At 57.9% G+C, this 25,403-nt stretch overlaps 1 protein-coding gene across 1 annotated transcript; it reads right to left on the bottom strand.

Moving 5' to 3' along the window:
* Nucleotides 1-1,025: 1,025 nt before the first annotated feature.
* Nucleotides 1,026-25,403, bottom strand: WDR86 (WD repeat domain 86). Its single transcript, XM_027101464.1, has 6 exons — nt 24,877-25,403; nt 14,875-15,016; nt 11,973-12,393; nt 4,754-4,889; nt 1,647-1,750; nt 1,026-1,314 (listed from the first exon to the last, which is right to left on the bottom strand). Exons 1-6 carry the CDS (start codon nt 25,037-25,039, stop codon nt 1,141-1,143), a joined length of 1,140 nt encoding a protein of 379 aa, XP_026957265.1. The 5' UTR covers nt 25,040-25,403; the 3' UTR covers nt 1,026-1,140.

The following is a 25,403-nucleotide window of genomic DNA, read 5'->3' as shown; positions in this document are numbered from 1 at the left end:
TGTCCTTGGCTAGACGCTGAGCTCTCAAGGGCAGACACTGTCCTCTGCAGGGTTTCCTCTTCCTGCACGGGGCGGGGAGCCAGCCAGGGCCTGGCATGGAGGGCCCTGTGGGTGCGGAACGTGGGCCCCTCCCGGTGTAAGAGGGGCTGCTGGGGGCGGCTCCCCTCAGGGCCTCTTAGGGTCTGAGCCCCACTTCCCCTTTCATCCCCTCTGGGCAGGTACTCCAGCTGCCTCCTGTGTACACCTCCAGGGCCTTCACCACGCGGGGCGCGAAGCTGGCCCCTGTGCGGGTGCCCTTCTGCTCCACACCTGAGAGAAAGAGCCGCCTCGATTCCGGCGGGAGCAGCACTGGGTCCCCGCTGTCACCCAGGCAGCTGAGGAGCCGGTTCCTTGCTTCCTGGCCTCTCCCATGCCACTCCCCACTCGAGTGGCGCTGCTGTGACACTGGAGGGGCTGTGAGGCCACAGCCCCTCATTTCACCCCAGGGGGCCAGGCCCAGGCGAGTGTGAGGCCCCTGCTTCCCGGCACCCCTTCTCCCTCTGAGATGGGGCTGGGACACCGTGGGCAAAACAAAAGACGACGTGTTGCAGAGCACTGTTAAGGACCTGTATTTTGGTTCTTCACAAATGGACAATTTGCCAAAATAACGACAGTCTGCGGCTTTTTTCTTTGGCCGCGCCGCGCGGCTTGTGGGATCTTAGTTCCCCGACCAGGGATCGAACCCGGGCCCTCGACAGTGACAGCGCGGAGCCCTAACCACTGGACCGCCAGGAAGGCCCGGTCTGTGGCTTTCTGAAACGTCCGCTTCGCTCCGCAGGAAAGGCTTGGCCTCGGAGGACCTCGGGCGCCGGGACCGCGGGGCTGGACACCCTGAGAGTCGCGAGGGTCCCGGGAGAGCCGGAGAGCAGGCTGAGGGCTGGGCTCCGCAGGGGCTCTGGCCGAAGGGGGTGGGACCGAGAGGCGGACTGGGGACGCGGTGGGGGGCAGGCATGGCCTTCCCACGGGCGGCCTGGCGAAGGCTTCGGAAGTCAGCGGACGCGGAGGACAGGCACCACCGCCGCCCCGGTCCTTGCCCTCGGAGCCCCCGAGGCCGACAGCCGCGTTCCCTCCGCGGGTCCGTGGGCGGCCGGTCGGGGTGTCTCAGGCCGGCTGCAGGGGAGCGGCGGCGGCGCAGCCCACTTTGTTGCTGAAGAGGCGCGAGAGGCTGCGCTTGGGAGCGGCGGGACGCGGCGGCGGGGCGCGCGGGAGGCCGCGCACGTCCCAGAGGCGCAGCGCGCCGTCGTGCGAGGCCGTGTAGAGCACCTGGCCGTGCACCTGCGGGCGCGGGGCGTGGGCGGCGCTGGAGGGGGTGCGCCACCGGCCCCCAACCCCGCGCCTCCCCGCAGCTACGGGGTCACGTAGGTGCAGGCCCCGCCCTGCCTCGGGCCAGCGGCGGCCCGGGCCTCGGCGTGAGCCGCGAACGCCCAAGGCCGCCTGATGGGAAAGGCTCAGCCCAGCGGGCCTCGGCCCCGGGGAGGCGCTGCCCGCGGGGGAGCGCTGCTGCCTGGCCCCCCCTCCCCACTTCCCCTCCGAGGCAGAGGTGCAGGCGGGCTCACCCTCGCTCAGCCAACCAGCCACGGGCCCCCGGAGAGAGCTGGAGCGCCTACCTGGATGCAGTTGATGATGAAGGCGTGGCCGCGGAACACCCTCCGCAGCGCTCCAGACTGGGCGTCGAAGGCGCGCGCGCGGGCGTCCCCGCTCCCCGTGAACACTGTGAACACACGGCTGCACTTGCCTCCCGCCCGAGAGCCCTCGTCCCCTCGGGACTCCGCAGGGCGGGGGGCGTGGATGGACAGGGCGCGGAGAGTGCCGGGAACCCTCTCCGGGACCCATCCGCTCGCCTTCCAGGAATGTCATAATTGCAAATGGGAAACAGCAGAAGCCCCTTGAAAGGAAGGAGGCGGCACCTTCCCTATCTCAGTACTTTCCTGTGAGTTCAGGGTGACGCCCAGGGTCCCGGAGGCGCCCTCTGTGGGCTGCAGCCGGCTCTGCAGGACTTCGGCTGCCCCACCGCCCTTGGGTCAGGTCAGCCTGCCAAGTCCTTCCAGGTGCTTCCACCCCTCCCGAGCACCACCTGGGCCCAGCTTCCTACTCAGGCCATTTGGTGGAAACCTTTGGTGAAGCTTAGCTTCCCTGACGGGTGTTTCTAGCAGCTCTGAAGCCCCTGCCTCGGGGGGTCATCCCTCCCCACCCCCCCACCGTCTGAGCAGCCTCTTGGGGCAAGGACCAACCAGAAACTCATTTCTCCCCCTCCTCAGTAATGAACTTGGCCCTCCAAACACAACCCAGCGCCTCCGGGGTTCACTAGAGGGCCCCTGCCCAACTTCTCCCAGGGGGAACCTCCCGATTCTGCCTCCTTTGGGCTTTTTCCTACATTATAACTTAGTCCAAGAGTTCTCAAACTCCCGAGGGCAGGCTAGGCCCACCTGAGTTTCTGATTTACGGAGGTCTGGGGTGGGGCCTGAGAACCTGCATGTCTAGCCAATTCCAAGTAATGCTAATACTGCTGGTCAGGGACCACACTGACGGCACTGGCCAGAGAAACTCCCTGGTCCACTTATCATCTTAGCACGGGTTCTCCCAGAAGCTGACCCTGACACTAGGTTTCGAGTGCAAACAGTTCATCTGGCAGGGCATTGCAGGAAGTGGGGAGAGAAACAGGAAGGAAGGACTCCCATGCAGGTGTTTAAGGGAGCAGGTGACCGCTGGGGGCCCTTGGGAGAAGGGGCGGACCGGGTCTCAGAGTTGTTCCACACAGGGACAAGGACACTGGGCTACTTATCCATCAACTCCCAGCCCTCCCATGACCTGCCTCACCGGAAAACACCCTCGGGCAGAGGACCTCAGGTGCTGCAGCAGGAAGTGCCCCTGAGCGTGGTACCCATAGCATCTGCTACAGCCACCCAGCAGCCTGAGTGAGCCACAGTAAGCACCCCCTGGGGGCCCCCTGTCCTTGGGGTGTCTATTCCTTATCCCATTTCCTGTGTCACCTGCCTAGTCCCAGGTTTGCTGCTAAAGCTACTAGTGAATGTGGACTTGGAGGGAAAGTTTCATTTCTCGTTCTCTTCAGCTCCTTTCCTGCCTTCCCCTCCACCAATGCACTGTGGTTACTGGGCATCCTGAGGGTGGGAAGAGGGTCCAGAATCAGGTCTGATCATCCTGTAGCCTGTTGACAAAGACCAAGGACCAAGTTCCTTAACAGCGGGCAGCAGGTAGGGTCTGTGGGATTTGCCGCAGCGGCAGGTTTCATCCCAGCCTCTGCCACGGGGAGGCGCTCTGGGCAACGTTCTTCTCTTTAAAGTAGAGGTCCCCGACAGGAGCAGAGCCATAATCACACTTACAGGCTTGGACACAGGAACAGGAAAGAAATCATTTTTCTGCGTCAGACACCTAAATCCTGAGGGCATCTCATGCTCTATTTTCGGAAATCCATTCTATCTTCATCTAACACCTGTGCTGTGAAGTCAACTTGAATTTTCCACTGTGGCTCCTCCCCCACCCCAGTCTGCTCCCTCACTGCTGTGCTAGGAAGATGGTTCTCAGGCTCAGCTTTGCCTAGGGGGGCTGGCTTCCTGCTGCAGGGGTGTGTGTGTGTGTGTGAGAGAGAGAGAGAGAGAGAGAGAGAGAGAGGACACTGATGGCAAAATATAACACTGGGGATCGTTTTAGGAAGGAGATGTCCAGGAACCTGGGAGCCCCACTCCCATGTAGGTGTGGTGAGGTTGTGGGTTTTGCTTCCCCAGAACAGTGCCTGTCTTCTGCATGTGTCTGGGGTGTAAACAACTGGCTAGTTGGACAGAGCCAGGAAAGCCCAGATGTGTGACAGTTTGAGACCTGTGCGGCAGAGAGATTGCTGACTACCCAGTAAGCCACACTGCCCTTCTTTCTTTCCAAAATAACCCTGATTAATCCTGGTGGCAGTATCCCCAGATAAGGGTTTTTATTATTCTGTCTCTTTTGCAGGCAGTGGTCAGAGAGATGTATGCAGAAGTCTTTGGGTGGAGTCTCCAGGAAGGATCTTTAAAGGGGCCTACTCATCTAGGAGACACAACCTTTTGCCCTTCCCTCCTCTTCTTCCTGCCTGCCTAAAACGTATGATGGCTGGAGCTTCAGCAGCTATCTTGAACCATGAGGCCCCCCCCTTAAAGATGGCCGATACATGCTAAGGATGATGAAGTGAAGTGAAAAAAGGAACCTGGGTGTCTAACAACTTTGTGGAGCCATCCGTTCCAGCCTAGACCGCCAGCCTCTGAAATTCTTCTACCTCAGAGAAAAATAAACCACTATCTCATATAAATCCGTCATCTGGACTTTCTCTTATCTGTAGTCAAACCTAATGCCGAGTGAAGCCAAACCCATGCGGCCCTCAAGTCTGACTGGAGTTAAGTGGTGTCACCATCTCGAGAATTAGAATGTGTCCCTGAGACCTGCTCTTGACCTGAGGTCCTCTGAACAAGCAGGTCGCTGCACGTCCTAGCGGGGTGAAGGTGGGAAGGAGCCCCTACACCCTTATTTGGAACTTCTTTTGCTGGAGGAACAAACACGTGCACCGAGGGGCCACAGCCGCCGCCCTCGGCCGCTGACCAAACTGAGTGGCAGCTGAGGCTCAAAGAGGGAAGAGTGCAGAGAGGTCTGGGCGAGAGCGGATGTGCGGCGGGGCGGGGCGTGAAGGGGACAGGCAGGCTGGGGCTACGGGGAGGGCGGGGTCACTTACAGGTGCCCGCGTGGTACTTGAGGGCGCTCACGCTGTGTCTGTGGGCCGCGAACGTGCGCACACGCTCGCCCGTGTCTGCCAGCCAGCACTTGACCGTCCTGTCGGCGCTGCCCGAATACACGTGCCGGTTCACCAGCTGGGGGGGGGGGGGGGGGGAAGGGGGGGTCGGCACCGGACACGGGTACCGCTGACCGTAGGGGGCACCCTGGAAGCCCCTCCAAACCTCTCTCTGTGGAACGTGGCGAGGGGCACGTGCAGGTCTCAGTGGAGACACTGTGGACAAGCCAGAAATGCCCCTGCCCCTGGGTCGCCCCCCACCACTACCCACTCCAGCACCCAAGGTCACGATGCTCCTCTCTTCCCCTCAGGGCCGTGTAGCTCAGGCAGACCCAGCTTCAGATCCTGACTGGCCCTTGGCCAAGTCAGTGACTCTGCTCTCAGCGGCTTCACCCGCAGACAAGGATCACGCCAGACCCTTCCGTGCTGCTCAGACACGACCGTACAGCGCTCAGCACCCTAAGAGCAAGGACCGGAAAGTGTCGGCCAGCACTGCTGCTGCTACTGCCAGGGGTCTCTCTTCAGCAGTTTCCTACAGCTTGGCCCCGGGAAGGTCAATGTGATTCCACCTGTAGCTACCCTGGTACTGTTCCAGCTGAGAAAAGGGCACCCAGGGCGGGGCTTTCACACTGGACTTCTGCTTGGCGAAGGGAGATAGGAGAAAGCTCTAGACGTAACCTGACTGACGTGGTGTGTGTAGGGTGGCCCTCTGCTGGGACCGGAGCTGGACACCCAGGGGCCATCATGGGGTCCTCCCCCCTGCCCCTGGACACAGGTTCCCCCACTTCCCGCTCGCCGCTGCCAGCTGGAGTGGCATTCACACCCCTTCTTGGCGTTGCAGGAGGTTAGGAAAGGGGCTGGGAGACAAAGGAAGGGCATGAGGAAGTCCCCCTCCCAGGAGCACCCCTGCCAAGAGGGACAGGGTACTAGCATGAGGGAGGCCCAAAGACAATTGAAATAATTCTGCAAATTTCCCTACAGCAAACACCACGCAGCCCAGAGAGCTCCCGACCAGCACAGCACCTCTGGTTATCGGAGACACGGACGAGAACCGAAGGCTGGCGGAGTGGGGTACTCAGCTGCCATTAGCTGGCTGACGGCACCAGGCCTTCTCCCACTTTGCAGGGCCCAGGAAGAGGAGGGCAGGCTACAAGCCCCCGAGACAGCCATCCAGGACGCCGCTGGGGCCCAGGGGCCGCTGGAGGCTTAGGAAAGATGAGGTCCTTCTCCCAGGGGCAGCAGGCGGCAGGCCTAGTTTGTTTTGCGGGATCTTAGTTCCCCGACCAGGGATCGAACCCGTGCCCCCTGCAGTGGAAGTGCAGAGTCCTAACCCCTGGACCGCCAGGGAAGCCCCTGGAATGGGCATCCTTAACTCATCCCGAGTCCTCCTAGCTCGAGCACACACTACCTACCCATCTTGGCCACTTTCCACTCCAATTCCCACAGCTGACTCAGTTTCCCCATATTACTTCCCAGTTTAAATCCCGGAGAATAGGCCTCTGGCCCAGTGCATCTTTCCACCCCACAGCCACAGCACAGGTCAAACTTGGCCTTGGGCCAATCGCTATGGCAGAGGGGGTGGAATCTCGAGGGACACGTATACCTCTTGGAGGCAGAGGCTGAGGGCGGACCAAGTGGGCGACAGGCCTGGCCTGCGTCTCTCAGGCCCCGCCCTCCGGTCCTACTGGGGTTACGACTGGCCCAGCCAATGGAGCCTGGCTTCTGGCCTCTCCCGCTGGCGGTCCACTCCCCGAGGACAGGGCCGCGTGCGATGTCTGCACACCCGAGGGCTCCTGCATAACATCGCCCAGTCCTCCCTCCGTCTGCACCACCGTCGAGAAGGGCAGGGGGACCTGCCTGGCAACCCCACCTGCTCTCGGCCTTCGGGGCGCCCCCGTCAGCCCTGTGCCTGGAGCCTGAATGTGGCCCGGCTTCCCCAGGTGCACACGTGTCCTCGCTGTGCCCTGAGATCCCTGCACACATACTGTGCTCCCCTTTACAAATCCTCTCTGTGCTGATCCCCCCTCATCTTCTGCAGGAAAGCCACCCTCCAGGACCCCTCCTCATGCTGCCCAGCACTGTCTGCATCCTGCCCCCGAGGCCGACTGCCACTGGCCCCCAGTGTTTCGACTGTCCCCCCACCAAGTGTCACTCCCAGAGGCAGCCCCAGACCTCCAGGGACCACACTCTCCAAACAACCCACTGAGGCTCCCAGACCTATAATAAGGGGAGTGGGTACGGGCAGCCTGTGAGATGGAGACCCAGTGGCACATCTAGGCCACTCGGCCTCTGCAGCTCTGTCTGCCCCGCCCCGTGAAGGAGGCACTGAGCGTCCACAGCGGCCGAGACAAAGAGAAGACGCCTCCTGTGCATAGCGGGTGTCCCGACGACGCAGGGCCTGGCGCACGTGCTTAAAAAGCAGCACACTTTCAAAGCACAGATCCTGAGCCCCGAGGCTGATAAGCGGGCGGACGCCTCACTGCGTGCTTTGGCTGGTTTCCTGAAAGGACACCCGCGGGGAGCAGCAGGGCAGCCCGCGGAGACCAGAGAGGCTCAAGGCAGATGGGGAAAGCAGGACAGACCCTGACAGGGCGAGTCACAAAGGCCGGTCCAGCGGAACTCCCTCCCAGCAGCCAAGGCAGCTCCGAGAGGACGGGACGGGGCTTATGGGCCATCTCCCTGCGTGTGACCCACCCAAGCAGAGGGCAGGCCTGGGGCTCTGCTGCTGCGGCCTCAGGGGCGCGGCCTCGCCCTCCCCTCCGCTCACGACAGGCCACGCACGGGGCACCGGGAAAGAAGCAGCTGGGCCACGTGGTGAGCAGAGGGCCGGGTGCAGAGCACAGCCAGGCTCCGGGCACTCAGCCTCCTGTCGGAAGAGGCTCCCCGACTCCAGCACAGTATGGGCCCAGATACACCTTATGAAAGCTGCTTGTTAAAAGCACAGGTTGCATGCTCAGTCCTGGGTTCAAATCCTGTCTCTGCCCTTTACCAGCTGTGAGACCCTGGGCAAATTGCTTGCCCACTCTGAGCCTCTGTCTTCGCATGTACAAAATGAGAAAAAATAATCACCCTTACAGGTGGCCGTGAGGATAAGTTCAATAATACACACAGCCTGATCTAACCCGGGAGCCGGTACGCATCCCTAAAAGGCAACAGCGACCTCTGCTCCAGCCCCTCAGGCTTTGGCAGGACAGTGTTTTGTAGGAAAAGAACGGAGGGCCTGACGACACTGCAGATGGGCAGGTGCGTGCCCCGAGCCCTTGGACTGCCCCAAACCTGGCAGAGCCTTTCCTGTTCCTCTCTGGCTGTACTGGAAATGTTTATTTCAATATCTCATTTCAAAGGTGGGTACATAGGTGTCCCTTTTCCCGTTTGCTATACTTTGTTTGAAATGTTTCATAACTAAAAATTAAAAAATATGAAGGGACAGGAAAGAGTCTCCACTTTCTCCTTCTTCACACGGACCCCCCGGTTGAGCCTAGACCCTGGAGCCCCTCCAAAGAGCAGGGGTAAAGGAGCGGTCCCCTCGGAGGTCAGCGGGCTTGACCTTGAGTTTGTTACTTGGAAGTGAGCCCTCACCTCTGCTCTGGCCTACCTTCTCCGTAGGAGGCCTGTGCACTCCTGCTCTGCCCCCACCTGGCTTCTGGAACCCTCTGGGGTTCACGTGCTTGACCCTGGATACACATCCCACAGTGAAGAGGAAAGGCAGAGGCCCCCCAGGGCTTGGCCGATTTCTTGGGCCTCGCCTCAGCTCCCGGAAAGTTCAGAGTGGGCCGCAGGCCTGCAAGGAGGAGGTAGGATGCTGCAGTGGGCCGATGGTTCAGAGACGGGCATAGGAGGCTGCATAGCTCTGTGAGCTTCCTCTCTTCTCCCCAGCCTCTGAAAAGGTGGCCCCCAAGTTTATCTCAACACACAAAAGGGCCTGACCTGTCTCCCAGGGACGGTTTAAACACCACAGCTCCATGCAACAGGCCCCCGGGATCCCAGCGGACACCTCACACTCAGCCTAACGGGAAACCACGGATGACAACTCCCTCGCTCTCCACCTGCTGGCACGAGCGCTTCCTCCCTAAACAATGCCAGAGGCCAGGCCGCAGGGCTCACAGAACCATCCCGGGTCTCCAGACCCCCGGGAACCCTGCCTGCCTCTGCAGGGCGTCTGGGAAGGCAGCCCACCGCTCGCCCAGCTGGGGGGGGGTCGGAATTCTGGGAGGTCCCCAAGGAGAGATCCTTCCCTGGCTTAGGTGGCTCAACCTGCATGTGGACGTGCAGGAAAAGGACAGAGGAAGGAAACAGACGTGCAGACATGAACCGAGGGTCACCTATTTGGAGAAGGTAAGGTGAGCAGGGGCGGGGGGTGGCGCCCAGCGGTGACAGCAGGGTCCCAGGGACGGCCCTACGTGGCCAGGGTCTCACGGGCTGGGGCCGAGACTGGCAGGTGGCCCTGCAAGTTTCTGATGGCAGCGGGGACGTGGGGAAGTCCTCCTATTAAAGAGGCAGATGGAGGGGGGAAGGGTCTTCCCCGACCCCACGGTGGGGAGAGGGAGGGACCCTGGAAAGCAGGCAAGGCCAGCACACCCAAAGGTCACCCGCATATGCGTCTCCCAAGTCGCGGTAACCTAGATCTGAGTTTGTACCGGGGAAACACAGCAGGGAGACGCGACGGTACAGCATCCAAGCTACAGGGGACGTCTGAGGGGACGTCATATTAAAGCAAAGGAAGCCTGGACGGCCGGGAGTCGGCAGGTCCTCCGTTTCTCGGGAAGGCGCCAGGCCATCTACTGTGGAGATGGTGGCCCTGGACCTCATCGAGCAGAATCTTATCCCCCAACTACTCTGAAAAACGGGGGCTTTTCTGCCTCAGTCCCGCCGTGGGGCGAAGCAGGCTGTGACTTAACAGCTAATGAAGTAACTAACCAACAAACCAAATAACCGCGTGTTTCCTGAGGCAAGTGCCACTGCTGCCGTGGCGTCAGCGCGTGTGCTGCCTTTGTGCCTGTCCCTTCAGGCTCTGCGCTAGGACCGGCCTCTACAGGGGGCCCGCTGCTCCTGATGCTGGGGGTGACCCTCCCCGCCCAAGCCGACAGCGCGGGCCCTGCCTCCTTCCAACTCTGACCCCAGGGGCCTCCACACACTGCACTGTGCCCACCCTCACCCCGCCCCGACCCCATCCCACCACCCAGCAGGGCCCTCCCCCCACGCCCACCCCCCACCCCCGCCTGGGACCCATCCGGGACAGACCCCGGTGTGTGCTCATGGGAACAACACTGACTTCACTCTGGGAGCTCCCCACCCCACCCCAGCGGCACCCCACACTACGAGCTGGCCTGGCCTTCGAGCTGCTCACGGTCTCCTGAGTACCCTCCTGCAGAGCCCGCAGGGCTCCCACCAGCTCTGCTCCCGGGCACATTCACTTCCACTGCTGTGCGCGACGCCGGGCTCCACGCCCTGCAGGCTGACTCCAACATGGGAGACGGACTTGCCCCTGGGCGGTACCAGGAGACTGAGCCCAGAGACCCCACGCGCCCTCAGGAACCCAGAGCCCGTCCCTCCATGCCCCGCCCAGGACGCATCCCCACTGCCCCCTGCACACCTCTCCCCATCACACACGGTGCTGCCTCCCAGGTGCCTGCCGGTCCTCCCTTCGCCTCCCCAAATCCCGGGATCAGACACCGGGTGGCTTAGGGACCGCTGGAGAGCACAGGGAACTCTACTCAGTACTCTGTAACGGCCTAGATGGGAAAAGAACCTAAAAGAGAGTGGATATATGTGTATGCATAACTGATTCACTTTGCTGCACACCTGAAACTAACACAATATTGTAAATCAACTCTACTCCAATAAAAATTAAAAAATCAAAGTTAAAAAAAAAAAAGAAAAAGAAAACAGGTGGCCAACTCTTAGCTCAGTAACAACCAGTCCCCCGCCCTGCCCCCATCACTAGAAAAAGGCAATTTATCCCACCAAACATGGGCCCTCTGCTGTTCACCAGGGGCCAGAGATGATTCTAAGCAAAGTGGAGCCCTTCTCTACTCCACTGGTCCTGGGGCCCTAGGGCTGCCCTTCACCTCGAGAACCCAAAACGGGCCTCCTGGCCTGGCTCTCCAGGGGACTGCCACACACTGCTTCCTGTCACCTTGAGGCCACCCCCATCGCTTCATCGGTGGCTCCCCAGAGGCTTGGTGCCTCTGAGCACTGCACCCCAACCTGCTCACCTCGGGTGTGGGAACTGGCCTGGAGAAGGGAAAGGGCTGTGGCCACGACCCGGGCCAGGAACATCCAGACCCTAATATCTAGATAGAGGGAGGGACCGTATGCTGCAGACATGCCCGCCAAGTGCAGGCCACACATCCTCATAGCAACACAGGCTTCATAGCAACAGTATCACAGGCTGACGGGCGTCAAGAACAGGCTCTGCGGCAGGCGCTGCGTCCGCTGTCAACTCACTAAATCCTCACGACAACCCGGGGCGGGCACAGCTCCATGCCCGTAATCCCTAATCCAAACCTCGGCCAATGTGTTTCGGGAGTTTTTGGATTTGAGGAACACACTCGTGTTTCCACAGCAAAGGTACACGTAGTCCCAGGAAGTGAGATTAAACTTAACTACAACCAGCCTCATATCAAAATGAGTTTTGATGCCAAGCCTAAGAAAAAACCTTCCTTTTTTTTCAACTTTTGGATTTAGGAATTATGGACCACAGTTTGTGCGTAGACGTAATCCTCACTTCACATGGACGGAAACCAAAATTCATGTGTTAGCAACAGCCCTACCCCTGGTATCTGTGAATGTGACTGTATTTGGAAATAGGGCCTTTAAGGACGTAATTCAGTTAAAATGAGGGCATTAGAGTGGAACCTCATCCAGTATGACTGGTGTCCTTACGAGAAGAGGGAATCTGGAAGCAGAGGGAAGACGGTGTGAGGACACCAGGGGAATGGCCGTCTACCAGCCGAGGGGAGAGGCCTCAGAGGAAACCAACCCTGCTGACACCTTGATCTCGGACTTCCGGCCTCCAGAGCTGTGAGCCAATCAATCTCTGCTGTTTAAGCTGCCCAGTCAGTGGTACTTTGTTCCACAGCCTGAGCTGACTGGTACCCTGGGTGGGGCGGCAGCTCAGAGGAGGAGCCAGGGGCCTCCCTGGCAGCCAGGCCGGCCTCACCTCCAGACAGATGACGGAGCCCTGGTGCTCCTGGAACACACGCAGCTGCTGCCCACTCAGGATGTCCCAGGCTCGGACGGTGGCATCTGTGCTTCCAGTGAAGGCCGTGTGGCCAGGCGTGGCCAGCACCAGGCAGAGCACGGCACCTGTGTGGCCCCGCAGTGTCTGGTGGCAGCAGCCGCTGGCCACCTGCCAGACCTTAGCCGTGCCATCCGTGCTGCCCGTCACCAGGAGCCCCCTGGCCACGGCCTCCTCCGTGCACGGAGCCCCAGGGAGGTCCTGGGGGGCAGAGTAGGCTAGAGTCAGCACGCAGTTGCGGTGGCCCCGGAACTCCCGGGCCACCTGCCCCTTGTCCACACTCCAGGCTCGAGCTGTCCGGTCGTAGGAGCTGCTGAAGAGCTGGTTGTTGGCGACCAGGATCCTGGTGGCAAGAGGGGAAGGGTCAGGGGTCAGAGCGCACAGGGCTGCCCGGCAGGCTGGCGTCTTACGTGTTCAATGAGCCCAGGTGATGGGTGAGAAGAGTGAATGGTCCCAGTGACTGGGAGCCCTGAGTGTGAGAAAATCTCAAGGCTGAGGAATCTGAGGCCCCCTGCAGCAGGGGAACAGTGAGGGAGCCAGGAGAGCCCTCAGGGGGGCGGGGGGGGGGGAGCAGAGCCTGCCAAACAGTAACTATTCATGACTCCTATTCTCATTTTGATGTATGCTAAGACTTTCTCTGCAGAAAATACACATCTGTCTCTAGCATAGAACTCTGTGTATAACTTCAAAGGGCATGAGGGTGGACCCGAATTTACACACCACCCCCAAAGGGCTGCGGCCTGAACCTGGAATGGGGCGTGTCGTCTGTGTGGCCACAGAGGGGTCAGGACCCCCATCTCAGTCTCAGAGGCACCCCTCTTTTAAAAGGTCTTGCCTGGGAGCCTAGCACGGGCAGGAGGAAAGATGGACATGGAACAGAGCAGACCTTCCTTCCGCGGCCTCTCACCTCTGGGCGGTTCTCACGTCCCACAAGTCATTAAGGATGCAGCACAAGAAAAGCACACTTTCTACTGATGGCTTCTTCCCTAATGCCAGGAGGTACGGTCTTCACCACATGTGTGTTTCTAAAGGAAAGGGACGACGTGGTGCCTCGGGTGATGTTCTGGCGGCCCAAGTCCTGCCGGGTGTGGCCTGTGACGGCAGGGACGCCGGGCCGGGCCGGTGCCCCCAGAAGCTCACACACCTGGCCCGGCTCTGAAAACACGAGAACTGTAGCCCATGTTCTCACCTCAGGGCCATCACGCATTTGTGAGCAGTTACTTAATAATGCAGATATGCACCCAGAGATGTTTAGAACAGCCAACTGCTCAAAAGAGTGTGTGTGTGTGTGCGTGTGTGTGTGTGTGCGCGCGCGCATGAGCGCATATGTGTACGTGTGTGTGAACATGTGTGCACTCAGGAGCGTCTACACCCGGCAGAGCGTCATTTCCGGCCTTAATTGTCCAGATTTCCTTTTGAGGAGCCACTGATTCGTTTCCAGGTACAACCGGAGGGCCGGCTGGTCACCTGAGATGTGGCTTTCTCCCACCCACCCCATCCTCTGTCAGCCCTTCCAGCCACTCACAGCCTCACTAGAGGAGGCGCCCCAGGCCCCCACTTCTCCTCAGTCACAAACTTCTTTCTCAAGAAAGAGTGTGGAAGAGGCCAGCAAGAGCTGAAATACGGGTCCCAGTTCCAGCCCTCCTCCGCCCCGGCCTGCGTGGTGCTGGCTGGTCTCCCAGGACCCCAGGCCTCGCCTGCTCTATCTAAGGGGTGTAGGTGGGATAAAAGCTCAGCTGCAGGAGGCGGGGGCTGGGGCAGAGCTCTATGGGGTCCCCACTGGGGTCCTTCCCCACTCAGAACCATCAAGCCAACACGAGCCTTGTGCCTCTCTGCTCAGCGATGCTCCCCTGTTCCCGCCCTGTGGGAGCACCGTTCCGTCTACAGGCAGCTGGTACTCCGGGCAGTTAATGATCGGGCTGACCCACCGCTTCCACCCACCATGCGCTGGAACGTTAGGCCGGACGGGTCCCACCTGGACCCAGGCTCCACAAAGCTCACGCTGCCAGCATCCCCTCTGGCTGAGAACATCCTTCCGTCCCTGCCCCCCACCCCCCCAAATGCCCGCCTGCACTGGGCCCTTTCCCTGCTTAGTTCGCTGCCCAGGCAGCTGCCCTTCCTGGTCAGTGAGGTCACGAGGGCCCCGGTGCCCAGACTCCTGCTCATACCGGGCACTCCCTCGGGAGTTTGCGACGGGCCCCAAGTTGCAGAGATAGTGTCCAATTGATCTGATCACCAAGGAATTTCCATGGCTCAGCTCAGACCCAAACTCAATACATTTTTGCAAAAATTCAAACCTCCATGAGAAGGAAGGTCTGGGATATCTTCAACAGCAACATGGAAAGGAGAGGTTTAAAAACACCCTCGACTCCCTCTTCAGAACAATCCCCATTCTGCCCCTCCTCCGAGCCCCCAGTCCACCATCAGGTACCAATTAAGCCATTTCCTGTGGAATTTGTTCCCTCGGTGGGAGCTGTAGCCTGCAATCCCTTTCCCTGCACCCAGCTGGGGGCAGCTCTGCTGCCAGGGCCATGGGAGGTCTTTCAGGCTCTGGTCTAAGTGTTGGTAGTGCCTCCCTGCCCCACCTCCGCCTCCCAGCCCCCCAACCTGCAGCCCTGGGCAGTTAGCGCTTGCTGCGCTGGGGACACTGCTGTCCTTCCACTGCTGTTGCTCTGGACCACCTCCCCGCATGTCCACACGTGTTCCCCAGGGAAGCTAAGTTCCTCCAGGGCAGGGGCCCCACAGCCTACATCTCTGTCCCCTGGGACTCGGCCGGGTACCATGAGGAGAGGCCGAGTCCTCCCCGCCTGGCAGGCACACCGACCTGTTCACAATGGACGTGTGTCCCCGGAACACCTGCAGACACTGCCCGGTCAGCACGTCCCACTTCCTGATGGTGCAGTCAGCACTGCACGTGAAGGCGGCTTCGTCCTCCAGCTGGCAGAAGGTCACATAGCTTTCGTGCCCTGCAGATGAGCGGGGGAGATGTGAGCACAGCAGGGCATGCCAGCTCCCGTTTTTCTCTGAGAATGTTTGAGATGGGGAGGAAGGGAAGAAAGCAGGGGGCGGCGAGTGTTTGCAGCAAGTCCAGTAGCGACTAGTGTGTTGAAATGATGCTTTAAGTCTGGGAGAATCTCAGGAATCGTGGGGGCCAGGAGCAATTCAGGGGGCACTTAGCCTGCCCTGGAATCCTTCCTCCCTCCTCTCCTTCCCTCCCCCTTCTTAGTCGTCTCCTTTTAGGCTTCTTCAAACTTTTCAGCTACTTGTATTCACTCCGTCATTCAACAAACCCCATGTTACAGACGCAGGAAGTACAGAGGCCAAGGGCATGGTCTTCGGAACCAGAATGCCTGGGCTAGAAGCCTGGTGCTGCTACTGGCTGCCCATGGGCAACTTATTTCACCTCTCTGTGCCTCGATTTCCTCACCTGAAATGGGGAGAGTGACAATGCCTATCTCACGGTGTTCCTGTGCCGGCTGTGTAAACGCTAGGCGTGAGCTGTTCTTACATTTGGGGACAGACACTGTGGTAGGCAGAATTCTGGCCCCGAAGAGAGCAGGTCCTAATTGCTGGAACCTAGAAATGTTACCTTTCTTGGAAGAAGACACATTTATAGATGCAATTAATTAAGGATCTTGAGACGGGGAGGTTGTCCTGGATATCAGGGTGGGCCCTACACGCCATCACAAGCATCCTTGTAAGAAGGAGGCAGAGGGACTTCCCTCGTGGTCCACTGGTTAAGACTCCATGTTCCCAATGCAGGGGGCCCAGGTTCGACCCCTGGTCAGGGAACTGGATCCTGCATGTCGCAACTAAGAGCCCACACGCTGCAACTAAAGATCCCTCATGCCACACCTAAGACTCGGCACAGCCAAATAAATAAATAAATACACACATAGAGGAGGCAGAGGGAGATCTGAGGACACAGAGAAGGCACCGTGAAGAGAGAGCAGAGATTTGCAGGTGCTGGCCCTGAAGATGGAAGTGATGTGGCCACAAGCCAAGGGGTGCAGCAGCCATCAGAAGCTGGAAAGGCAACGGCATTCTCCCCTACAGGTTGCAGAAGGAACCCAGCCCTGCCAACCCCTTGATTTCATCCCAGTGACACTGATTTTGGACTTCTGGCCTCCAGACTTGTGCCGGAATAAACTTGTTTTAAGGAAACCCAGTGTGATCACCGGTCACAGCAGCTGCAGGACACAAATACAGAAACAGACATAATTAAAACACATTCCCTGCCTTCAAACAGAGCAGCCAGCCCAGAAGGAGGGACAGTCAGTCGAGCTTGATACGTGCTGGGACAGAGCGTGACGAGGGTCGACAGAGCAGAAGCCTGGGTGTGGCAGGCAAGGAAGGGTCTACGCAGTACCCGTGTCTGTCGGGAGAAGAGGAAGAGCATCTGGGAGAGAAGCTAGCACACACCAAAGCAGGAGGGGCCCCTGGGGCCAGAATTCAGGCATTTGGCAGAAACGACGGATTAAGTAGACACAGTGAGGGTGGAGGTCTGGGACGGAGGGAGGGCCCCGCAGTCTGGGGTCTCGGCCAAGTGCACCTGGTCATCCTCTTACGGGGCAGTTGTCAGATCTTTTGACTCTCACCCTGGCTGTGGGGTCGATGTTTACCACTCGACCATTATTAAGCAGCCCAGGAATCCTCCATCCTTGGACACAGTAGGGCCTGTTTTTCAGGTAAAAGTGTTTCCATCTCGGATATAAGCACTTCCAACAGCAAACTGAAGCTGACTCTACTGGAGAAGAATTCAGGGACCAGAAAATCAACGGAAGCAGAGGAATGTTAGACCTAAGAGCCACTTCACAGACGAGGAGACTGAAGAATTCAAATAATAACACATGAGAGCGTCATATTTATTACTTTAAGGATTTCGATCAGATTTTAAAATTTCATCTAGATGTCTGCTATCTTGTAGACGGGGATTTAGAATCTCCTGGGTAGTTTCAAGCTGATTCACACTTACTTTTTTTTTTTTTTGGCCCTGGGGTCAAGCTTAGTTTCTCTTGGAAGAACCCAACTTCCTGAGTTCTAAGAAACAATTTTTTTTTAAAGTAAGAAAGAAACGTTTTCCCGTCTTCTTGGATAGCACATACCAGGCCTCTAGGAAAACAACATTTGCGTAAATTAAGTAAACACGGGAAGAGGTTGCAGACTGTTTCCCTCAAAGTGCGCATCAGTTTAAAAGTCGAGGGCAGGGCTTCCCTGGTGGCGCAGTGGTTGAGAGTCTGCCTGCCGATGCAGGGGACACGGGTTCGTGCCCCGGTCCGGGAAGATCCCACATGCCGCAGAGTGGCTGGGCCCGTGAGCCATGGCCGCTGAGCCTGCGCGTCCGGAGCCTGTGCTCCGCAACGGGAGAGGCCACAACAGTGAGAGGCCCGCGTACCGCAAACAAACAAACAAACAAAAAGTCGAGGGCAAATGTGTTTGGCAAAACACAGCCCAGCTTTTTGCCAATCCCAAAATGTTTATAAAATATCTGAGGATTCTCAACGAGCTTTCCCCGAGACCAGATCAGCCATCAGGAGGGGTCGGGAGGACGCAGTACCATGAGGAGTCCCCAGTGCTAACCAAGGCCAGGAGAGGCTCCCTTGGGGTGTCACTCCCATGCCAGCTCCTTCCGTCCCATCTCAGCAGCATCTGACAGCAGGAAGGCAGAGCGTCATGTGAACCCGTCAACCAGGCCAAGAAAAACACTGAAAATCCAAGCGTGGCACCTAGACTCGGTGAAACTACAGCCATTAACCAAGACTGTGGGAGTGGGACAGCTTTTCTGATACGTAGAAGTGAAAGAACGGATGTATACACTGATTGCAAATCAACAGAAATATAAACAGACTTGAAGAAAAGAGGTGATAATAAAAAAGTTTTTCAATGTAAAAAAACTCATCCCCGAAGCTGGGCCCGGCTGATCCTCTGCCCCCTCAGGGGACTGGCCAAGCTGGCGGGGGTCCCTGCATCGATCTAGGCTCTCCCCCGCACAAGCCCCTTCTCCAGCACAAGACGCCCATCTCACATCTGACAACCCAAGGAAGCGATCCGGGCTCAGAGCCCTTGCAGCACAGGGGCCCTGGGGGCTGCGGAGCGCGCCCCTGACTATAATCCACAGGCTATAATCCAGAGACCAACGACAGGGCTCCACCGCCCCAGCAGGATCACCAGGGGTGGAGGAGTGAGGGCTCGGAGAAGGGAGGGCCCATCATGTCTCCAGGGACCACAGCGCCTCGGCCACAAGCTGTTGGAATTGTGCAGAGTAAGCAAGAAAGCCAAACTAAAAATAAATATTTTTGAAGGGATATAGAACGCAGATAAAATGCGGTTATTCTGTTCAACAGAATACGCTGAGGCTCAGGGTTTCCTGCCAAGGTAGCCGGCCCCGTCTCCCCGCTTGCACGCCCCTGGACTCGCCGGAGGTTTAGAGTCCAAGTGCCCCCTCCCCATGCAGCAGCAGCTTGCCGCGCTGGAGACCAGGGTCTGCAGGGGCAGAGGGGCCTGGAGTGGGCACGGCCCAGCTGAACACGCCTTCAACTCAGCATGAAAAGCGGGGCCTCCTCTCGCCCTGCTGCCCCTGGAGTCTTTCGTCTGCCCCCGTGGGTCCTCGTCTTCTCCAGCCTGCGCCCTGCAGCGCCCCCCACCCGCTGTGGGCTCCCGGTCTCCTCCGCTGCCCGCAAGGTTCAGACAGTCTCAGACAGTCGGGAGCCCCAGGAGGGGTCTCTAGTTCGGGATGCGCTGGCCGAGGCCCTCAAACCACGGTCACGCCTCCCCGGAGGGAGCCCCCTCCCCAGCCGTTTCCAGGAGGCAGTGACCGCTCCCACCCTCCCTCCTTCAGGCCTGGGGATGGTGACAGCTCCTCTGGTACTCGCCGTAAGTACAGTGGTTCCCCACACTCTGCCCACATTTTACAAGCATCCCTTTATTAGACTCTTCTCGAGTTACCATTCTGAGGTGCCAGTTGTTTCCTGCCGTTGTCTGAGCACGGGAGCCCTGGCTGGAATGGACGGGGTCTGACAAAGCCACTGAGGACGCAGGCTTGGGCCACCCGCCCCCGAGCTCCCAGCCCGGGCTGATGCTCTGCTCACTGCTGCCGCCGCAGGGCCTGTCCTCAGCCCAGCTTCACCCGCTCCACAACCTTGACCAAACTCTCTCCGGCCTCCATCCGCATTCTCCTAAATCCGCACCCACAGGGGAGCTCACCTGCCCCAGACCGTGGTCTCCGCAGAGCTTCAGAGTGAATTGCCAGTATGGGCCTCCTTCACATCCGTACTTAAAACAAACTTTTTTTTTTTTTTTTTTTTTTTTGCGGTACTCGGGCCTCTCACTGTTGTGGCCTCTCCCGTTGCGGAGCACAGGCTCCGGACGCACAGGCTCAGCGGCCATGGCTCACGGGCCCAGCCGCTCCGCGGCATGTGGGATCTTCCCAGACCGGGGCACGAACCCGTGTCCCCTGCATCGGCAGGCGGACTCCCAACCACTGCGCCACCAGGGAAGCCCAAAACAAACTGTTTTTTGATGGAATTTTTCCTTGACCAGGACAAAGTTAATAACGATTTGTTTGTGTCTGAGAGCCTTCCCTGTGCTCCACGTGCCCGTTTAAAAATACGTATGAGATGATTCAGCAATCCCACTTCTGGGTATATACCCAAAAGAGTGGAAAGCAGGGCCTGGAAGAGATATTTGCACACCCATGTTCACAGCAGCATCACTCACAATGGTCAGGAAGTGGAAGCAGCCTGTGTCCACCGACGGATGGTGGATAAAGAAGAGAGATGAGATCCACACGGCAGAACAGCCTTCGGCTTTCAAAAGGAAGGACATTGTGGCCCGTGCTACAACCCTGGGGACATTGTGCTGAGTGAAATGAGCCAGTCCCCAAAAGACAACTAATATGTGCTTGCACTTATACAAGGCACCCAGAGGAGTCAGGTTCCTAGAGGCAGAAAGTAGAACAGTGGGTGCCAGGGGCTGGGGGAGGGAGGAACTAGGTTATTGTTCAGAGGGGACGGTTTCAGTTTTACAAGAGGAGAAAACCCCGGAGGTGATGGTGGGAATGGCTGCACAACATTTTGAGCGTTTAATGTCTCTGAACTGTATATTAAAAATGGCTAAGATGGTGAATATTATGCTGTGTGTTTTTTATAACAATTAAAAATTGTCTCAGTTCCAGGTCCTCCTGGGCCAAGAGGTGAACCCTGACTACCCCAGCCCACCAAGTTCCTGCTCTTCTGAAGTGCACACAGCCCCTTAGTTAAGCAGTCGTTCTCTCAATCCAATCTGCAAATTCCCTGGGGCGGGATCCGAGACTCTTGCAGCTTTGAATCCGACACAGGCACCCAGCGCAGTCAGGCCAACAGGCAGGTGAGGGGGAAAGGGCTCTGGACCCAGAGGGAGGAGCGCAGAGGGCTGGCAAGCCTCAGTTTCCTCATCTACAAAACGGGATGATGAAGAGTTGTGGGAGGCAAATGAGGAAGAACTTTGGAGCTGGCATGGCACAGTGCCAAGGGGTGCTGTGACTCACTTCGGGCGTGAAGGATAAGACAGCAAATACAATGAGCTAGGAACTCTTCATTAACTGGCTGGATGCCCACCATGACCTTATGAGATTAGGTTCCTCTTGTCATCACCCCCAATTCACAGATAAAGAAACCGAGGCACGGGACTTCCCCGGTGGTCCAGTGGGTAAGACTCCACGCTCCCAGTGTGGGGGACCCGGGTTTGATCCCTGCTCGGGGAACTAGATCCCACATGCATGCTGCAACTAAGAAGCCCTCATGCTGCAACTGAGGATCCCGTGTGCCGCAATGAAGATCCCGTGTGCCGCAACTAAGACTTGGGGCAGCCAAAATAAATAAATAAATAGGGCTTCCCTGGTGGCGCAGTGTTCAAGAATCCACCTGCCAATGCAGGGAACATGGGTTCGAGCCCTGGTCCGGGAAGATCTGGGAAGATCCTCTGGCCCCCAACTGCTTCTGCACCGTGAGCTCGTCTGCAGAAGGAAAACGCATGGCAGGAGCTGCCAACCCAGGCCGCTCTGCCCGAGAAATCCAGGTTTGACCCACCAACAGGCTCTCCTTTGAAGCCTTCTGTGGGCCCCAAGCTATGCAAGGAGCGGACACTCACCCCGAGGTGGCAGTGTCTACAATGGCAGTGGAAAGAGCCTGGATTTGGAGTCAGGAGACCTGCAGGGTCTGCCGCTGATCAGCCGTGTGGCCCCGGGGGAGCACAGCTTCCCTGCAACTCTGTCCTGCCCAGAGCAGGGGCCACACGGTGGGCGAGAAGCCTCTCTGCCGCCCACCAGCCGCAAGACCCTGGACGAGCCCTGCAACCACACCATGCTTGGGGCGTGCTGACAACAGCACCTGCCTCACGATGTGAGTGTCTAGGAGACACTTAGAATATGCTGCGTGTTCTCCTGTTCTCATCTATAAACTGGTGTTATCATAGCAGCACTATTCACAATAGCCAAGACATGGAAGCTACCTCAATGTCCACCGACAGATAAATGGATAAAGGAGATGTGGTGTGTATACACACACACACACACACACACAATGGAATACTACTCAGCCATCAAAAAGAATGAAATCATGCCATTTGCAGCAACATGGATGGACCTAGAGATTACCATACTAAGCGAAGTCAGTCAGAAAGAGAAAGACAAATACCATATGATATCACTTATAGGTGGAATCTCAAATACAATGCAAATCCACATATCTACAAAACAAAAACAGACTCACAGACATAGAGAACAGACTTGTGGTTGCCAGGGGTGGGGAGGGAAGGAATGGGAGCTTGGGATTCGCAGAGGCAAACTATTACATATAGAATGGATAAACAACAAGGTCCTACTGTATAGCACAGGGAACTATATTCAATATTCTGTGACAAACCCTAATGGAAAAGAATATGGAAAAGAATATATATAAATATATATGTATAACTGAGCCACTTTGCTGTACAGAAGAAATTAACACAACATTGTAAGTCAACTATACTTCAATAAAATTTTAAAAATAAATAAATAAACTGCTGTCAATTGTTATTTTATTTTATTTTTTTTTTGGCCGTGCCACGCAGCTTGTCTTAGTTCCCCAACCAGGGACTGAACCCAGACCCTCAGCAGTGAAAGCGCAGAGTCCTAACCACTGGACTGCCAGGGAAGTCCCTAAACTGCTGTTGATTCTATCCACCTCACAGTTGCAAGGGTTAATAACATAAGAAATATGTACTTAGAAGGGTATTTATAAAATACAGGGCACTAAAATGTCAAGACATTTTTATTAATATTTCACTCATACAAAAAAAATCCCATGGACTTCCCTGGTGGCGCAGTGGTTAAGAATCCACCTGCCAATGCAGGGGACACGAGTTTGATCCCTGGTCCGGGAAGATCCCACACACCACAGAGCAACTAAGCCCGTGTGCCACAACTACTCAACCCATGCGCCACAGCTACTGAAGCCTGCGCGCCTAGAGCCTGAGCTCTGCAACAAGAGAAGCCACCGCAATGAGAAGCCCGCGCACCGCAATGAAGAGTAGCCCCTGCTCGCCGCAACTAGAGAAACCCCGCGTGCAGCAACAAAGGTCCAACGCAGCCAAAAAAAAAAATCCCACAGAGGAGCAGTTGGCAGGTCCTTGCTTACCATGGGGGCCACACAAGGATTATCACACACCCAAAATGACTCTCTCACAAGTCTATTAGTGCAATTTCAGGATAAGCAAAGGTTACTTTTGTCCCCTCTGTCCTTGACAATTCTTAAAGTGCAAACCCTTATAAAAGAAACGACCCTGTCAGCAGTTTTTCCGTTTGATAGCGTTTTCCCATGGAGTGGGAAGGCCTCCAACTAGGGCAACAGAGGGTCCAGCGTGGCCTTGCTAGGAAGCAGGTTCTGGTGTCCTGCGGGGACGAGCCGCTGTGAGGGTCACTAAAGTGGGTGTGAAGGGGTCTTGCCAGGCACAGAGCCGGGTGAGGATGGCAGGGCAGGGCTGGGCAGGACTGTGGGCCCTGGGGGCGGAGCCGGGTGCCCACGAGGCCAGAACCACCCTGGAAAGGACTGGAGCTTCCTGAGGCAGAAACTGGCCTACAAACGGGGCTCCCACGAGGGGTCCCAGGCCCAGGGCTCCCCGGGCCAGCCGATCAGCAGAGTCACCTCACAGCTTGTTAGAAATGCCAATTCTGGAGTCCCACCCCCAAAGGCTCAGTGAAACCCAGACCTAGGAACCTGCATCTCTGAAAGCCCTCCAGACACTCTTCTCATGTTTGGAAAGCAATACACACTGGATTGAAATTTTCTAACAGATCTGTGCCTTGGCAGTGTGTGTGACTCTCTGTGCGTGGTGGCCAACTCCCCATTACCTACACCAGCTCCCAAACAGCAGGCAGTCCAAGATGCATCCCTACTGAGTTTTGATGTAAAGCCAACAGGGTGCGACTTCTCTAGCGGTTCGGTGGTTAAGATCTGCCTGACAAAGTAGGGGACACGGGGTCGAGCCCTGGTCTGGGAAGATCCCACAGGACGGGGAGCAACTAAGCCCGCACGCCACAACTACTGAAGCCTGCACACCTAAAGCCCGTGCTCCGCAACAAGAGAAGCCATCGCAATGAGAAGCCCGCGCACCGCAACGAAGAGTAGCGCCCGCTCGCCGCAACTAGAGAAAGCTCGCGCACAGCAGTGAAGACCCAACGCAGCCAAAAAATAAATAAATAAAAAATGAAACCAACAGGGTGGGACTTCCCTAGCGGTCCAGTGGTTAAGACTCTGCGCTTCCACTGCAGGGGTCACAGGTTTGCTCCTCGGTCGGGGGGAACTAAGATCCCACGAGCCTCATGGCCCAGCCAAAGATAAATAAATAAATAAATGAAATGAAATGAAAAAAAGAAACCCAGCAGGGTCAGGATCCGCCAATACGGAAGCTAATTTACTCCCTGTGCCTAGATGAGCCAGGAGGCCTGGGGCAGGCCACCCAGGATTTGCTGATTATGGTGGAAAAACCAACAGTGAAAAATAACTGTGCACACAGTGCAGGCAGCCTGGTGCTTCCACAAGGGGCTGTAGGAGCCACTCAGACAACAGAGGGACCTCACACTCCTGTGCTGCAGGCATGTGACAGGGACCCGAGGTAAGAAAAACGTCCACCTCCCCTTGAGTAAGCCACAAATATAAATCGGTGTGGGTAGACTGGTAGGGCTCTTTCGTAAAACAACAGTTACGCCTATGTGTACCTCCTGCTATTTCATGGACTTTCCAAACATGCCAAATTGCAGGTGAAATGAGGCAGTGAGAGAGCAGGGCAGGGGGGTCGATTGAGGGAGGGGGTTTTCGACTCTGCCCCACCATGGGCTGTGTAAACCGCTGGCGAACTACCTAACTCCGTGCCTCAGTTTCCCTGCCTGCACGAGTGGTGGGAAAACAGGACCACACCATGCGGAGTGCACTCCGCAGTGCCCAGGCTGATTAACAAGCCCCCGTCGTGACTACAAAGGCCCCGAGAGAGGAAATGTTCAGCCAGAGGTCACAAGGCCAGTGAGAGACGAGGGAAGCTGAAAGGGGCAGAGCTGCGATTTCTTTTTGTTAAAACTGCCGTGATGGAAGGGATTTCACCCAGCGGTTGACAGGTGATCTGCGCCCTCGCAGCCTCGCCCCTCGGCTCACTGGCCCGTATCGCAGCCCCCTCTGCACTCCCACCCCACCCAGCGCGATGGGCGCGGGCTGGACTTGGGGGAAGGGGTCTGCGGACAAAAGCGCCCAGGTCTGAGGCAGGCGAGCGGCAGAGAGGACAGAGAGAGAGGTCGCAGGACGCGGCCAAGCGGGTCTACCTTGCAGGAGGGCGCAGCACTGGCCGTCCGCGGTGCTCCAGAGTCGGGCCGTGCCGTCCTCGCTGCCCGTCAGCAGGCGCTGCCCGTCGGGGCTCAGGCTGAGCCAGTTGATGCCCCCGCGGTGGTCCGCGCAGACCCTCAGGGCAGACCCTCCGCCCCCCATCCCGCCGGTCGGGCGGCGGACTTAGGAGGAGGCTGCGCCCCGCTAGGCAGGGGCGCCCGGGTATCCTCGCCGCGGCTCCCTGTGGCTGCGTCCCGCGGCCATCGCGGGGCCCCCGGCCCCCGGCTCCTGCGGAAGCACGCGGCGCGGGTGAAGCGCCGGACGCTCGCTCCCGAGCGCCCACCCAGCCTCCCGGCCCGCGGAGGCGGCGGGGACTGCGCTGCGCTGGGCGGCCCACTCGGGACTCCCGGTCCCCGGGTGCAGCAGTCGCAGCCCCACCGGCGCGGAACGCCTCCCTTGCCCGCGCCCCCAGGGAAGACCCGCACCCCACCTGAGCAGAGGCGTCCCGGGGCGCACGGGAAAGCCC

The sequence above is a fragment of the Aethalodelphis obliquidens genome, unplaced genomic scaffold, assembly GCF_003676395.1.
Source record: "Aethalodelphis obliquidens isolate GAN/ISIS:26980383/991018 unplaced genomic scaffold, ASM367639v1 scaffold5, whole genome shotgun sequence".
Taxonomy (NCBI): Eukaryota; Metazoa; Chordata; class Mammalia; order Artiodactyla; family Delphinidae; genus Aethalodelphis; species Aethalodelphis obliquidens.
The sequence above is the reverse complement of the archived record's forward strand: the minus strand, read 5'-3'. Positions and strand labels throughout refer to the sequence as shown.

Bases quoted from the DNA above. Each gene is read 5' to 3' on its own strand.
- WDR86 (XM_027101464.1), bottom strand. From the start codon at position 25,039: ATGGGGGGCGGAGGGTCTGCCCTGAGGGTCTGCGCGGACCACCGCGGG. The intron at 4,890-11,972 runs GTGAGGCCGGCC...CCCCCCCCCCAG, and splicing joins GCTCCGTCATCTGTCTGGAG to CTGGTGAACCGGCACGTGTA. The intron at 1,751-4,753 runs GTAAGTGACCCC...GTGTGTTCACAG, and splicing joins CAAGTACCACGCGGGCACCT to TGTTCACGGGGAGCGGGGAC.